The 16,709-nt window shown below is 35.5% G+C and overlaps 2 protein-coding genes across 2 annotated transcripts in view; both read right to left on the reverse strand.

Moving 5' to 3' along the window:
• Nucleotides 1-7,609, reverse strand: part of LOC117972517 (protocadherin Fat 4) — a 30,637-nt gene extending 23,028 nt beyond the window's left edge. The window contains exons 1-7 of the mRNA XM_059025484.1: nucleotides 6,683-7,609; nucleotides 5,405-5,530; nucleotides 4,919-5,176; nucleotides 4,276-4,374; nucleotides 3,619-3,791; nucleotides 3,388-3,536; nucleotides 2,350-2,654 (exon numbers count right to left, since the gene is read on the reverse strand). Coding sequence (XP_058881467.1) covers nucleotides 2,350-2,654; nucleotides 3,388-3,536; nucleotides 3,619-3,791; nucleotides 4,276-4,374; nucleotides 4,919-5,176; nucleotides 5,405-5,530; nucleotides 6,683-7,552 — 1,980 coding nt within the window. The 5' untranslated portion in view covers nucleotides 7,553-7,609. The remainder of the gene's footprint in view (nucleotides 1-2,349; nucleotides 2,655-3,387; nucleotides 3,537-3,618; nucleotides 3,792-4,275; nucleotides 4,375-4,918; nucleotides 5,177-5,404; nucleotides 5,531-6,682) is intronic.
• A 440-nt stretch (nucleotides 7,610-8,049) lies between these two features.
• On the reverse strand, nucleotides 8,050-16,280 carry LOC131737402 (protocadherin-11 Y-linked-like). Its single transcript, XM_059025957.1, has 10 exons — nucleotides 16,229-16,280; nucleotides 15,309-15,419; nucleotides 14,439-14,552; nucleotides 14,021-14,111; nucleotides 12,527-12,639; nucleotides 11,938-12,111; nucleotides 10,856-10,984; nucleotides 10,008-10,163; nucleotides 9,364-9,544; nucleotides 8,050-8,084 (listed from the first exon to the last, which is right to left on the reverse strand). The coding sequence occupies exons 1-10, from the start codon at nucleotides 16,247-16,249 to the stop codon at nucleotides 8,050-8,052; spliced, it is 1,125 nt and encodes a 374-aa protein (XP_058881940.1). The 5' UTR covers nucleotides 16,250-16,280.
• Between the last annotated feature and the right edge of the window lie 429 nt (nucleotides 16,281-16,709).

A 16,709-nucleotide genomic window follows, 5' to 3' on the forward strand; every position in this document is an offset into this window, starting at 1 on the left:
CTATCTATCTATCTATATATATATATATATATATATATATATATATATATATATATATATATATATATATATATATACAGACGTGCTCAAATTTGTTGGTACCCCTCCACAAAAAACGAAGAATGCACAATTTTCTCTGAAATAACTTGAAACTGACAAAAGTAATTGGCATCCACCATTGTTTATTCCATATTTAAGCGAAATCAAACTTTGCTTTTGATTTTTTTATTCAACATAATATTGTAAATAATAAAACAAATGAAAGTGGCATGGACAAAAATGATGGGACCGCTAACCTAATATTTTGTTGTACAACTTTTAGAGGCAATCACTGCAATCAAACATTTTCTGTAGCTCTCAATGAGACTTCTGCACCTGTTAACAGGTAGTTTGGCCCACTCTTCCTGAGCAAACTGCTCCAGCTGTCTCAGGTTTGATGGGTGCCTTCTCCAGACTGCAAGTTTCAGCTCTTTCCATAGATGTTCGATAGGATTCAGATCAGGACTCATAGAAGGCCACTTCAGAATAGTCCAATGTTTTGTTCTTATCCATTCTTGGGTGCTTTTAGCTTTGTGTTTTGGGTCATTATCCTGTTGGAGGACCCATGACCTGCGACTGAGACAGAGCTTTCTGACACTGGGCAGTACGTTTCGCTCCAGAATGCCTTGATAGTCTTGAGATTTCATTGTGCCCTGCACAGATTCAAGGCACCCTGTGCCAGGCGCAGCAAAGCAGCCCCAAAACATAACCGCGCCTCCTCCATGTTTCACTGTAGGTATGGTGCTCTTTTCTTTGAAAGCTTCATTTTTCCGTCTGTGAACATAGAGCTGATGTGACTTGCCAAAAAGCTCCAGTTTTGACTCATCTGTCCAAAGGACATTCTCCCAGAAGGATTGTGGCTTGTCAATATGCATTTTAGCAAATTCCAGTCTGGCTTTTTTATGTTTTTCTGTCAAAAGTGGAGTCCTCCTGGGTCTTCTTCCATGGAGCCCACTTTCGCTCAAAAAGTGATGGATGGTGCGATCAGAAACAGACATACCTTCACCTTGGAGTTCAGCTTGTATCTCTTTGGCAGTTATCCTTGGTTCTTTTTCTACCATTCGCACTATCCTTCTGTTCAATCTGGGGTCGATTTTCCTCTTGTGGCCGCGCCCAGGGAGGTTGGCTACAGTTCCATGGACCTTAAACTTTGTAATAATATTTGCAACTGTTGTCACAGGCACATCAAGCTGCTTGGAGATGGTCTTGTAGCCTTTACCTTTACCATGCTTGTCTATTATTTTCTTTCTGATCTCCTCAGACAACTCTCTCCTTTGCTTTCTCTGGTCCATGTTCAGTGTGGTGCACACAATGATAGCAAACAGCACAGTGACTACTTTTCTCCATTTAAATAGGCTGAATGACTGATTACAAGATTGGAGACATGTGTGATACTAATTAAAGAAAGTAATTAGTTTGAAATATCACTATAATCCAATTATTTATTATCTTTTCTAAGGGGTACCAACAAATGTGTCCAGGCCATTTTAGAATATCTTTGTAGAATAAGCAATAATTCATCTCTTTTCACAGCTTCTTTGCTTTATTCTATGACATACCAAAGGCATGCAAGTATACATGATAAAATAGCTTTTAATTTCATCACTTTTCAGGAGGAATGAAGCATTATTTCAATGAGCTGTAAGGGTACCAACAAATTTGAGCACGTCTGTATATATATATATATATATATATATATATATATATATATATATATATATATATATATATATATATATATAGATATATATATATATACACACACACACACACAGTAGGTCATATGCAAAAGATGAAAAAGGTTCCATGCTTTTTGGTAGGAAGCTGCTACACTTCCAACTAAACACTTACATGCTTTAAGATAATATAATTCGAATAGGGACCTACTGGTTATATCATCATCTCAATAAAACAACAGAACTGCACTTAAGGGACACTGTATTTTTCATTTTAAAATGCATCTATAATTTCTGTATACGGTATTTACTTTAAATGTTCAATCTTGGTCACTAATCTGTGTCATACACTGTGTTTTGTAAAGATGTCCTAGCCCAGAGTAGTACAACTTCACCACACTTCTGAGACTAGAACGTATAATAACGACAGACCACACAATCAGCTTTCTGAACCCAAAACATCAGGAAGGGAAATTTTCCCAGTGGACAGAACAATGGCCAGTTCCCCAGAACAGAATGGGGGGCATCAATTGCGTCATATTTGATGCACATTTGATTTAACTACGATAGTTGTCAGCCATGCCAACACAACACTAAAGCAAAAGTGGAACTGGATGATAACTTTTTTCCATACCATTGTGACTGCTGTGTTGGGTGGAGTCCTGGAATCAACTGCCTCTATGACCAAGGTGTACTGGTCTTGTTTTTCTCTGTCCAGCTCAAGCAGGGTTGTAACTTCACCTTGTTTGTTGACGGAGAATCTATCCGTGTAGGATTTGACTGTATAAGTTGTGTGGACAAGAAGGCTTCCTGTCAGAGCCTTGACAGACCCCACAGTGGTATTTTTTGGCACATTCTCTGCAATGCTGAAGTTGTAGGTAGAATTTTCGAATTTCACGCCAAACTCTGGGTTAACCATCAGATTGATCACAACTGTTGCTGTATAAGGCAATAAAAAAAGGGATGGGGGGTGGGGGTTAGGTAGTCTATAGTAGTTTCTAGTCCTAGCACTGTACAGCCTATTAAACAGTGGTTTTCCATCTTAGTACTGAAGTACCCCTGCTGGTCCAGATATACAAATACATATTTGTTTTAAATATGCTTTGTTTTTCAGTGCATTTGTAGATACAGTGATTCTACTTGAATTGTGTTTATCACCAGACAACAAATTGAAAAAAGGGTTTTCTGTTGGGTGTACTTGAGGACCAAGGTTGAAAACCACTGCTGGTGTTTCTAGGATTTTTGTCCAATTTTTACAGGATTAAACTGCTTAATAATTTTAGATGAAACTGCTGTAGTTCAAAAGCTGCTGTTGAAAAGGCTTAGAAAAAATCCCGATACATGATTCCAACCTTATTTCAAATCTATATCCCAGTATGCATTCTATTTATCTTCAAGGAGTAGGGGTAGGTGGGGCTGGCAGCGTTGAAAGGTACAGTAAAAGTGCTTTGAATCGAATGGGAAAGCTGTTCAGCCCCAGTACTGAGTATTCTCTAGACAAGCTCTGAGCAACTCAAAGCCAGGTAAAGGCAGATTTAGAGAACAATGATGATAACTCAGTATTGGAGCACCAAAACCCAGAACCACTCAGAATGATTTGCAAACACTATTAAATAGTAATGGAAACTAGCTTCATAGATACGTGATAGATTATTTTCTTGTTGCAAAATACCTTTTGAATCAAGTGGAGTCAGACCATGGTCCCTTGCAATAACAGTGTGATTAAGAAGAGTGTCTTTGGTGACATCTGACAAATCTCTGGCTAGGGTGATAATCCCAGTGTCACTGTCCAGGCTAAGGTAAGGAGAACTCTGAGAGAAACTGGAACAGAAAGATATAAAACAGGTCAGTAATATAGCATGGTCAAGCACTACGTCGTTTATAGATGATGCGAGGCACCTACCTATAAGAAATGTGAGAGTTGTTGCCTAAGTCTTTATCACTTGCTGACACAGTTAGGACAACATCTCCCTTTTTTGCTGAAGCCACAAGTACATTTTCAATGTATGATGATTTGGAAAACTCTGGAGCATTATCATTGATGTCAGTAATTCTGATTTTGATGTAGGAGATGTTCTGAGGGGGAAAAAAAAAAATTTATTGGTAACCTATAAGTGAAAAACATCGATGTATCCCCCATATTTTACAATTTGCTGCATGGTTGTAAACCTCTGGTCCTCAAGGGAGTAAGTTTTGATTATATATATATATATATATATGTACAGGTTTAATTTGTTAATTATGGATGGATCAAATAGCTGGGCTAGAATTACCCTCATTGGGCTCCACCTTTAGGTTACTGTTTCCTTGCTCTACTCAAGACCAAGCCCAGAATAACTGCAATATTGGTAGAAGTTCTAAGTTAATATTTATCTAGTGGTAAACACCTCAGTTTTAATTGAGGGTTTGTAATCATCATGGGTATTGTAAATCTGTCCAAGGTAGAGAAGAAGTTTGATAGGCCCCCTAGCTTGGCACCTGTAGAAGAGTCCTGCTGCTAATGGGTAATATATTGACGTACACTGAGAGAAAAATGCTATGAAGAAAAGAAAGCCACTACCTGTCGTTGCGGTGTTCCACTGTCTGATGCCATAATCGCAAACTCATACAGGTCCTTGGACTCTCGATCCAAAGGCTCAATAGCAACTAAACTTCCATCCTTTAAAACCAATGACACAGTTAGCTTTCATAAAAATCCATTGAAGGGAAGTTACACAAAACTGGTGAGGAAGCAAAACTTGGTTCTTTCTGGAGAACTTGTCCCTTTTTGGTAACCTGGAAGTATCATTGCTTAAATTTCTATTGTAGAGAATAGCTGTGTTTACTTTTGTATCATAAATACCAAACAGCCTTGCCATTTCTACCCTAAAAGTATTTATTAGGCATAATTTACTAATGATTTAGATGCCCTTCATATTTCTGTGGGGTCACAGTTGTACACACGAACTTACACAGTGTTAAAGTCCTCTTCTTTTAATGATTTCAAATTGATTGCGGTATTTAGATCTGACACTGTTTAGATCCCTTTTTTTTCATTGACGACAGATTTTCAGTGATAAAATTACCTCTCAATCAACATGTTTTAAACATATCAAGCATATTAAAAAAACTAAAAAGTGATTTACCACACCGCCTTTGGATATTCAAACAATGCACTGACAAATCAGATTACTGTTATTTTTTCTTTTAATGTATTTCTTTACCTGCTGAAATCTAAATAAGTGGTTCATCTCTGTAGATAATACAGATAAAGTGACATGTCCATTTTCACCAATGTCCTTGTCCGTTGCAACAATCTCACAAATTTTTCCGGGAGAATTTGGCTTGTAGTTTCCCTCTGGGACAGAGATGTTTTGGGGCAGTTCCTCAAACTGAGGGTTATTGTCGTTGACGTCCAGGATTGTGATGTTCAATGAAGCGCTTGCGTTGAAGCCATCATTTGGTGCATCGACAGCCCAAACCTGTAGAAATCATTACAGAACTTTTTAATGTAACTCACTATCTAGTAAAATATTCTATCCTCATGGGGTCTATTTTAGTAAACTGGTTCTTAATAATTATTTAATAATTACAAACTTAATATGGGGTATCGATGGACTTAATTCATAAGATTTTAAAATCAATATTTCAGTCTATAAAGGACATTAAACATGTTCTTAAGTGTTACATCAATAGCAATACTGACTTACTGTCAAATCGTATGAAGACTCTTCTTCTCTATCGAGATGCGCATCACTTTTCAATGAAATAACCCCAAGCTTATTAATACTAAATATTGCGCTGTTGAGAATAAAATAGCCATCTGAAAATCCATTCTGTAAAAAAATGGAAATAGAATTGTTATAACAAGGACATTTCTTAGAACTAACAACTTGCAATGTAATGTTATTGAACAAGGCCAGTGGTAAACTTGTGTTTAAAAACTCCCTGTTACTAGGTTATTTTGAAAACATTACGTTGCCAGGGGTCATTGAAGTGGAGTCTTGGTGAACCTCCTGTCAGGTGTTGTTACATACCCATTCTTGCTTATTGGCTGGCTGAACTCAATAACATGTGTTTTATTTTATACCTGGATACCAACAACTACAGTTTGCAGTTTATCTAAACTGATTTTTTTGTAGCATGTGTGTACAGTACGTGAGTTGATTATCTTATCTGCAATTTCAACACAAGATGATCTGTGAACTAGCTATCACCTACATTTTATTGCCTTTGAGCTTTGCAAGCAGGGAAACTAGTTAGAGAATGTAACAATGACAGCCTTTAACAGTAATCAGTATCATATATTTATAATGTGTCAATCATGAATCAGCATTACAGGGTTTATTACAAATGCATTCTTGTGTATAGTTTTCTGTTTCAGTCATCATATCCTGGTGACTTGTACTCTATAGCTGGTAACCTTAACCATTCCCCCTTCAAGACACTGCAACGAGTGAATGTAAGAAATGCATCAGTTAGAAATACAACAGAGAACAAAAGTAGTATTTTTGCCATCCAGAATGTTGTAGGGAGACAGGCTAACGGTAACACCTTGATGTACCAAGAATATATTAGTAAAGATCATTCTGGATTTTGATATCCTTAACAAGCCTAGATTTAAAAGTTTCAACTGTTTCAGCACTCCAGATTTGAATTCCTAAGTAATATAAAAGGGGCAGGAAATCTGTTTTTTTTTTTTTAAATTTGACTCACAGAATTGCCAAGACACAACTTTTGGCTTATCTCAAAGTACAGGGCATAGGTGGGTAGCTTTCTTCAACTGACAAACACAGATGGCCTTATAATTAAGGAGTACATTTTTTAAATCAATGACATTCTTGCGGCTGTAATGATGAACACAAAAGCTTCACCTTTAATGAATATAAAACTATTTAATCCATAAAAATAGACTTCAAAAAATATTTTAAAAGGCTTTGTGAATAGGGCCCTACACCATATGTATTCAACCATTTTAATATGCTTACCTCATCCTTGTCAGTAACATTCAGGGTATAAAGGTCAGCCCCGCTTTGTAAATTCTCCAGTACCAAGATGCTGTATATCTTCTGACTGAACTCAGGGGCGTTGTCATTGACATCCTGAACTTGGACATGCACAGTGCATTTGCCAACAAGACTAGGACTTCCTCCATCCTTAGCTTCGATATTGAGACTGAATTCTCTTGCTGTCTCAAAGTCAAGAGACTGAATCAGGCTCATCTCTCCGGTGGCCGGGTTCACTTGGAAGAATCCTGGGCTGTCAACAATCTGGTATTCCAAGCGAGAGTTCTCTCCCTCATCTAAGTCGGTGGCTGTGACATTCAGCAGCACATCCCCAGTGCCTCTGTTTTCTCTCACTTTCACTTCATATTTGGAATTTGTGAAAATTGGAGGATTGTCATTGATATCGTCCACAGTTAGTGTAAAGTTAATTTTGTCAGATCTTGACGGCTGGCCATGGTCACTGACAATGACCGTCAGGTTATAACTGGCCTGTGTTTCCCTGTCAAGTTCTTTTACCAAAGTTATCAGTCCCGTCTTCGAGTCAATGTCAATTTTTCCATCGCCGCCTTGTAAAGAGAAAGACATTTCTGAATTGAAGCCCTCATCTAAATCACTAGCTAACACCTGTTTTACTGAGGTGCCACTTTTGCTATCTTCTGACAGATGGACATCAGGGTAGCTCCCAGTGAATGTTGGAGTGTTGTCATTGATATCGGTGACATTTACTATCACAATAGCATAGTCAGATAAGCTACCATCTGAAACAGAAATGTTTATTTTGTAGTTCTGTTTTGTCTCACGATCCAGTTTGGCTTTGGTTCTTATTGTGCCATTATTGTCAATTTGAAACATGTCCTGTTCGGTCAACACACTAACAGTGACAGGAACAATGGGGCTCAAAGAACAAAACTTTGCCTGGGACAAAAACAAAACAAAAATAAAAATGATTGTTAGCTTGTACTGAACAATGCTGGCTTCCAAATGCAAAGTTACGCCACTGACAAACAATTTTGGCTGTAGTTTTTTACATTTTTTCTGGGACCTACTAAGTTAATGTCTTTCTATCTGTGCCTAGATATCCTTTTATAATTATATCTTGGTGTAATTACTGTATGCAGTGTTAGCATTGCATACAGTAATTACACCAAGACATCATTGGTTTTGTTATTTGATACTTTTCCCTAGCTGTAATAAGGAGAACACCAACATGACATAACAAATTAAATGCTGAGATACAGAGATGGATTGCATTTAAGACACTCACAGGGCAGATTTGTCCAATGAACATATACAGTAAGGTGGAGGAACAAGTTTCCGACCAAGTTAAAATGGGTGTCTGGTCAATAGGTTTACAGCTTAGACACAGGAATATCACTGGGTCCCACTGAAAATGACAGAAAGCTGGATGGGCCAGATCATATGGAAGAGTAGTGAATATTTAAATTGTATTACCGTTACTACTACTGCTGGAAAATCTCCTTCCTCCATTATGGTCACCTCATATTTATTCTGTAAAAACAGTGGCCTGGAGTCTCCGGGTGCCAGAATGTTTACAGGAACAGATGCAGCCCTGGGAATACTCCCCCCTGTAAATATTAACAAGCTAGAACAGTTCCACGAATATAAAATTATGTCCATCAAAGCAGACTTTGCACTCTGTACTGACCAAATAGGGCCTGTTGATTACAAATATAATGTACTAAGCAGTGATACTTATATTTACATGAAACATATACAGCAGTGCTTACTAGTTGTTGCTTTTTCAGTCTGGCTTAGTAACCACTTTGTAATTGTTGTCACCATGTACGTACTGTGTAAGTATAGCTTAAATGGTTAAGCCCACATGCTCTATTGCTTAATTAGTAATCAGAATTAACTGCACATTGGAAAATAGTAATGTTATCACAAAATCATATCATATTAGAACCCTTATGGAACAAAATTTGAGTGGCTGACAGGAGGTCATTTACTGACAGAAATGGACCAGTTTCAACTTCGGCCAAGCACTTGAAATATATATTCATATACATATAACTAAATAATGCGCGTTAATCTTGTGTTGAAAAAGTGAATGTGAAGTTAATGGCAATCTTGTGGTTTTAATGTGTTGATAGCGCTTTATTTAGGTAGTGTGAATGTGGTGAAAGTCATAGTATAATGCCTGTATGAAACAAAACCTACTGATGTGTACTGCATACAGTAATGTGATATCTTAATATTAAAAGTTAGATAGAGCTTTTTTTCTTTACAGAGAAGCAAAGTCAACAGACAAAACAAGCCACTGCTCTCTCTTTTTGGTTTTCTTAATTCACTTTCTCATTAAACAGTACCATTGACAATAAAGTTCACTGTATTTAAATCGCTTCTGGTATGAGGGTTGATTTACAAACGGAACCATTAATACACTGCAGTTCCTTAATAATTAACCACTAACATGCCATATTCATGCAAGTATTACCATCTTTGTTAAAATAAAATTCAAAAAAATAAATAATTTAAAATTAGCAAGAAATAATTAGTAGCAGGCATTACCTTTACATTTAAACATGGTTTATGCCTTTCAGAAAGAATTGTATAACCATGCTTCTTAATCCTTCTTAATAAGGATAGCATCAGGGTTTTAAAATGGGTGTCTTCATTGCTGAATATAAAAATAAGCTTACCATCAGTTGCAGTCACATACAGAATAATCATGGGTAGAGTGTTTTCAGCCAAGGGAATTTCTTTGAGTAAACTGATCTGGCCCGATTGTTCATCGATTTCAAAGAAATCGACTGAATTCCCACCAGCTATTTTGTAGTTTATACGTCCGTTGGCATCTTTGTCAAGATCTGAAGCATCGACCTAAAAATTAAATTGTGTCAACCACATGATTTAATATTTTATTATCTAATATATCATCTTAATATCAATTAAGAACAAATCTTAACCTATACTTTCATAAGTAACATCAGCCCACTATGGAGCCCCTTCAGTTTTTTTTTCAATACAATACCTACAGTTTGCAGTGCAAAACAAAACAAAGTTGAACTTCTTTAACAAAGACACACAGAGATGTCTCGACTCATACAAGTTCAATAAATGCTGTATAAGATAACATGTATGATAATTGCAGTCTGACACATATTTGACGTGTTTAGTATAGACTTCCATCATTTATACTGGTATCCAGAATAAAAACACAGGTTGCATTGTTCTGCTGATAAACAAGAATACCTGACCAATATGTGTCCAGTTCTGTAGGTGTGTGGCAGCGTGTGTGTGTGTGCTGGTGTTTAAAAAAAGTGCTCCTGAAGTCTACATTTACCTTCACAACTTCCATTCCAATGGTTTGGTTTTTGAAAATTTTCCCCTCATACGGCAAGTTGTTAAAAGTTGGACTGTTATCATTTTCATCTAGGAGTTCTATCAGCAGTACAGCTTGACGCTCTTGGTGAGGTGGAGCCAACTCCCTTGCTATGATCTTAGAGGGGAAAAACAATAATAAATTGAGTCTGTTTGAAAAAAAAATAGCTAACCTTCAACAAAGGTTGTTGAAAGCACAGATCTTTCAGACCTTTTAACAAAGCTTTAAGTCATGAGTCATTTCAAGAATAAAATCACCTTTGTGAAGAAGGCCCTTTCCAGACAAGCACAATGCTAAATAAGTGTTAATCTTCAAAAAGAAAGCTGTGTGGGAAGTTATACTGTTATATTTCTTCTTGTGTTGAGTGGACCACAGATTTAACAGTAAAAGTTTGTCTTCTTGACTTCATTCTGAACAATTGCAGCTTTCTGAAGTAAAAATGAACAATTTTCTCCCAAAATACCATTCTGTACTTTTCAGGAACAGTGGACCCTACTGCCCAGGTGCCTGTTAAGCTCAAGTGGACACTTGCAGGGCTGACTCACTGACATCTGCTCTCGAATTCATGGAAATTGGCTTGGTGCTGAGATCGGAGGACACCTACTGAACATTTAATTCTCCTTTGTGGAGAATTGCTGCGGTGAGGGAACATGATTGGACATTCTAAATTGGGGAGAAAACCGGGGACATTCTAAAATAGAAAAACACTGCAGCATAACTGTTAGTTAAGTGTGTTAGTTCCTCTTATCATTTCTTTTTGATCACACCAGTTTTGTGCAATATATTATATATAATTGATGTTTGCTTACCTCAAGAGTGAAAATCTCCTTTTGCTCTCTGTCTAAAACCTCTGAATTCCTCACAGTAATGGTTCCATCAGCACTTATTTGGAAAGGATTGTCCTCTGGAGTGATTGCCAGTGTACCGTTGAAGCCACCCTAAAGAATCGGGGTAATGATTCAGTACTGAGAAATACAGTACAGTAACTGCAGTGGTGAGTATTGCATTATGTAGCTCAAGTTGGTTGAAATGAAGAAATAAGCTGTTAACCCATGTATGTTGTTTGCAATCATTCTGAGTTTTTTGCAATTACTGAAATATTGTGTTGTGAATTTTTGATAAGCATGTGTTCAAGTGCTTTGACTATGAGTTCAGGAGCTGCTTTTCAGTTTTCTGCCAACAGGCTAGATTGTTTTTTTTCTTTATTTTTTTAATTTATTTTTTATTAAAAAGCAGTTCCACCTATTGCACAGATGTGTACTGCCAGCAATTTCAATACGAAGTGCATTAAAACAAAAACTAAAAATGTATTTTGAAGCTACCTGCTAGTAAATACTGGACCAGATTCAGTCTTTTAATATGCCTTTAAAGTGTGTTTTGATTAAATATAAAAAGCTGGAACCAGTTAAACTTTTCTAGACTATTGTTAATGAAACAAACAGCAGTTTAGAAAAGTTTCTTGAATATCAATGTATTTTAACACCGGCACTCAATAACCATTACATTTACTTGTTATTAATAAGTAGTTACTACTCAGTAAATAATACTCAAAACCTCATACATGAGTTTCAATAAAAAATGTTACCATTATTATTTGTTTAATTATATTATGTAGTTTAAATAGCACCATTATAAAAATTAACCACAGTAAATTTGCAAGGTAATTTTGCAGTTCCCCATGCTTTTCCCATGGTTATACTAGCATTTATCATACTTGGTTTCCATGGTTTTTAATATGCTTTACCACACCTCTCTGGTCTTTATATTGATTTCACTATGGGGAAACTAATAAGGGCAGGCAGTTTAGTATTTGTTTGAGAGAACAAATATTATCAAATAATATATAATAATATAATATACTGTAATATAATTATAGACATTTAAAGAATACCTTGTCCTTGTCAGTTACTGTGATTTTAAGAAAGGTTGTTTCATTGGGAGAGTTTTCTGGAATGGAGATCTTGTAATCATTTTTATCAAACTCGGGGGGGTTGTCATTGACATCCAGTATGTTAACCAGCACTAAGGCTTCTGCATATTTCAGCCTGTCATTCTGCTGTGCAGCCTTACAATGAAAAAAAGAAGAGATACATTCATATATTCATATAATGTACTTCAGGGCAAAACACTTAGCATTTCAAGAAATAGAATGACATTCAAAAGCCTGTGTTATTTACACTTTCCATGGCAAATGGAACTCTGCATTAAAACAGCAGGCAGTTTAATTACAGAAAGGGATCATTTCAATAAAAGTCTAGACATTATACAAATGTCTAGCTAGTTTTTTTTTTCTGATTTACTAAAACAATAATAATACATTTTAATTTAGTAGTTATATTTTTGTAATTTGTACAAGTTTTACATTCATTATTAAAGAAGGTGCTTTCCTTTTTTTTATAAAACTTGAATCTCAATCTCTCTCTCTCTCTCTCTCTCTCTCTCTCTCTCTCTCTCTCTCTCTAGTAAATTGTCAATACTACCTTAATGTTTATAGTTATAGTTTCAATGATTTCTCTGTCCAGTTCTCTAGTCAGGCTTAGTATTCCACTGTTTTCATCGATGGTGAAATAGTTTTCATACGTGGAGGGTGTCACTGTGATACAAACAGGTTGCTGGTTAGACACAGTAAAACATGATTTTAAAACACGATATGTGGTACTACACTTGGTTAAAGAAACCTCTTTGCTTTCAGGTCGTGTTCCACTTGTTTGGTCATTTCACCTGGAGGGTAATCAATAACCCGTCAGCTGCTTCCTAGAAGACACTGCTGATGTGAAATGAGCCACAAGTTAAAGTCTAACATATTTCCTGTGAAAAGACTGATAAAATGTAAACTTCCTTTAATACTTAAGTAGTAACAGATATCAGGTTTACTAAAACGTGTGCTTCTTTCAAAACTGCACATTTGAGACCTATTGTAAGTAGCTAATGGAAGTGAGAAATGTATGGATTTTAGCTACAATTACTTTAATACACACATTGTTCTAATTAGTGTCAAATAAATTATATTCAAGCTAGTTACAATGCAAGTTTCAGGGCTGTACAAATACAAATACAGTATACTGCAGCAAAAACTCTAGAGGTACTGTGGTAACATTTAATAAGAAGTGTACAGCTTATGACTGAACCAAACCAGAATTTACTGTGTAAACCATAGATAATACTGTAAGATTCAATTTGGCACAATTGTTTATAAACATGTTTCAGTGTAGTTTTAACATTAGTACTGTATTTTACAAAACCCCTGACAAAAGTTTACCACTTTACCATACCTCTCTGTGCTTTACAATGCTGCCTATGCTTTACCATGCTTTCACTATTCTTTATTACACTTTGCTGTGCTTTTACTATGGAAAAATGTTATAAGTGATATTTCACTATGATCAGAACATATAAAATACATGAAGTTTTGGGCTATATTAATGAAGCATTAGCTTGTCATGCGTTCTCAAAAAATATTATTAAAGGTTGGTTCACAGGCTTTTGGAGTTAGCTTTTAGAGTTATTATTATTATTATTATTATTATTATTATTATTATTATTATTATTATTAGTAGTAGTAGTAGTAGTAGTCGCAGTAGTAGTAGTTTATTTGGCAGACACCTTTATCCAGTGCAACTTACAGGTGTTACAGGGCAATACAAGGTTACAGTGCAAAAACAATATTTAAATACAAAGTAGTTTACAAATACTACTAGAACACAATATGAGATAAGTAACAATTTAGGATTAAGACCATATGTATCTACAATGATATAACAGTAGTGCAATAGTGCAAGGATAGTGCTTCAGCTGAGTATCCAGTAACATGGTGCTGAGGTCAGGCAAGTCCAGTGCATAGTATGAGGGTTAGATCAAGAGATCTGAAAGTGCAGTAAGCTACTTTCTTTTCTTTCTTATAAACATGTTTAATTTTAAGAACATTACAGGTTAAATATCTTCAAAATATAAACTATTAACAAGTTAGGGACAACCTGATGTGATGCTGTAGTCTATTTTTTCATTTATTCCAATGTCCCCATCTTTTGCTTGAATTGGTTCAGGAGAGATAGTGAGCGTATTAATCTGAAAGAAAGTGAGCAGGTTTGTTAGTGAACTTATAGTGAGAGTCACTTTTTTCAATTTAAATATGTACTGTCGTGTTCTTTTCCTGTTAAAGGTTTTCAAATTTATAAATAGTTTGCTTAATGTGTTGTAAGACATAAATATAGTAATACTATATCTTTAAAAAGGCAAGTGACAGAGTCAATCAGTGAGCTAAAAAGGACTTTCACCAGAGGAAGTCCGTTTGAGTAAGTTACTCAGTGGCGGGTTTTCCATTAATATTACTACAGGACATATTATAGAAATATAGTGACATAAGGTTTGCTAAAAATCAGATTCAGAGCTTACCACATTTTCTGAAATAGTTGCATCATAAAAGGAGTGATTAAAATAAGGGTTCATTGTGTCGAAATCTATGATGTGAATTGTCACTTTTGCTTCATCAGATTTATTTCCGAAATCCTATAAAACAAAATAAAGATTTTTTTTTTCATTTATCACAGTAAAGTTGTTTTTAATCCTATAAAGGACAAAAGTGTCTGGTTGGCTGGTCTACTAAAATTTACAAAAAGTACAAGTTTGGTCTATAATATAACCAGAAATGTTGTTATCTGTATTATAAATAGTGCACATATTAATGCACATTAAAGTGATTTTATGATGTTTAATTTTTTACCTGTTAAACACATGGTTATGTGTATTCTCTATTATTCTCTATTGCTGGTTCTACTCAAATAATTATTTACAATGTGTACATACTACAGTATTCCAGCACAGCACTTCTGCATGCTCAATTTTGGTGGCTTTGGTGGTGGGATCACTAGTTGTAATTTCTGTAATTGTGATTTGCAATTGACATTTTCCATTTACTAACTGACAGTGGTCAGAGAATAGCAACACCACATTTGTAAACCCCTAGGGGTCATTTGTAAAATTTAATTTGTAGGAGTCTTTTCAGAAGCAGTGCTCGTAACTGAAAATTAAAATTCTGGTAAATAATAAATATAGCAAGACCGATCTGCTAAGAGTATAAGACAATAAAACCTCATTATCTCATGTTCTTTATGTGTGAGAATAAAGCCTGAATAAACCATTTGAACAATTTTACAGACAGCAAAAATGAACCCTAAAAGAAATGAAACATTCTGAAAATGTAAACACCCCTTCAAGAAATACAATAAAGCATTGCATTAAAAGTGCTCTCAACCAGTAACCTACCTGTGCCTTTACTGTTAGTTTGTACTCTTGGACTCGGTTGTAGTTGAGGGGACGTTTTAAAGTAATGGTTCCATCACCTAATCTTATTTCAAAATCGACTGGAATGGGATCCTTTAAGATGACAACAGATCAGCAAACATGTTACTTGTGTGACAAACGATTCAGACCTCACTAAATAAAGCACATTCTTGGATGCTTTTGGATTTTTGAAGACTTTATCATAATTAAACAATTGTTCCTGATATTGTACTGAAGAGTAAGTAGCTTCTTCTAATTTCATTTTACTGACTTCTTAGCTATTTATTTAGTTTGAACTCACTCTCTCTGTGTCTTATTACAATACTTAAGTTAGTAATCTAAGTTCCAGAGGTGCTCTTCAATTCCAGTTGCCCGATAGATAGTTATAACAAAGCTATACAGAATGTATTTATAGAAGTGAGAGCCAGGCCCATCTAGTAGTTAGCCACTTGCCAGATTCTCTTTGTTTTGCTAGCATTACACTGCTGTGCATTAGATGGTGCGGACACTAACTAGCTGACCTAGCCCTAATTATATCAGTCATTAAGCGACTTACAGAGGCTAGGGAATGAACTACAACTGCTGCTGCAGAGTCACTTACAATAGGCTCTTGGTTTTATGTCTCAACCTAAGGGTGTCTATGGCAGGCAACTAGAACGCAAGCATAGATCCTGAACACAAAGCACAGTGAAAGAAAAACAAAAAGTAACTCCAATACCATGAAAAGGTAAAAAAAAAAAACAGAAGAAAATGTCATTTGAAGCCTCTTACTCATGTCTGCTTACTATATAATCTTTCACAAAATGCTTCTGCATTATTCTACATCATTCACAATTGAACCTACATATCTAATACTGCTTATAAAGATACTGATTTTCAAGACCTGCAAGTGGTTTCCTTACCAGAAATGAGTATGACACCATGTTGTTTTCTGGGGATATATCTGCATCTTTTGCTTCCACTTTTAATACTGATGTGAAAACTTGATGAATCTGAAATACATAATAAAAGGTAACAGGAAAAATTGGGTTTATAGAACATTGTACATATGTGTTGATTGGAACATAACAAAAAAACCCATAATTTTCTTACTATTATATATTTTATTCTGAGGGTTTGGGTGACAATGAAGAATATTGTAGTGTATGATGTGTAAACCCCCAAAAATATCAAAAAATCCTTCACTGCAGATGACAGCAGGGTACTGTAAAAGGAACATTTTATAATCTCTGAAGAATGAACTTATTTACAATAATGATAGTGTAGAATAGCAATAGCAAACCTTTGTTACAGTTCAGAGAGTGCAATACTTAGAAATCGATCAGTTAAAATCTTGGGAATTCTTGTGAAATCTAATGGCCGTGTCTGTAATAATTAAATAAC

Source organism: Acipenser ruthenus, chromosome 6 (genome assembly GCF_902713425.1).
Source record: "Acipenser ruthenus chromosome 6, fAciRut3.2 maternal haplotype, whole genome shotgun sequence".
Lineage (NCBI taxonomy): Eukaryota > Metazoa > Chordata > Actinopteri > Acipenseriformes > Acipenseridae > Acipenser > Acipenser ruthenus.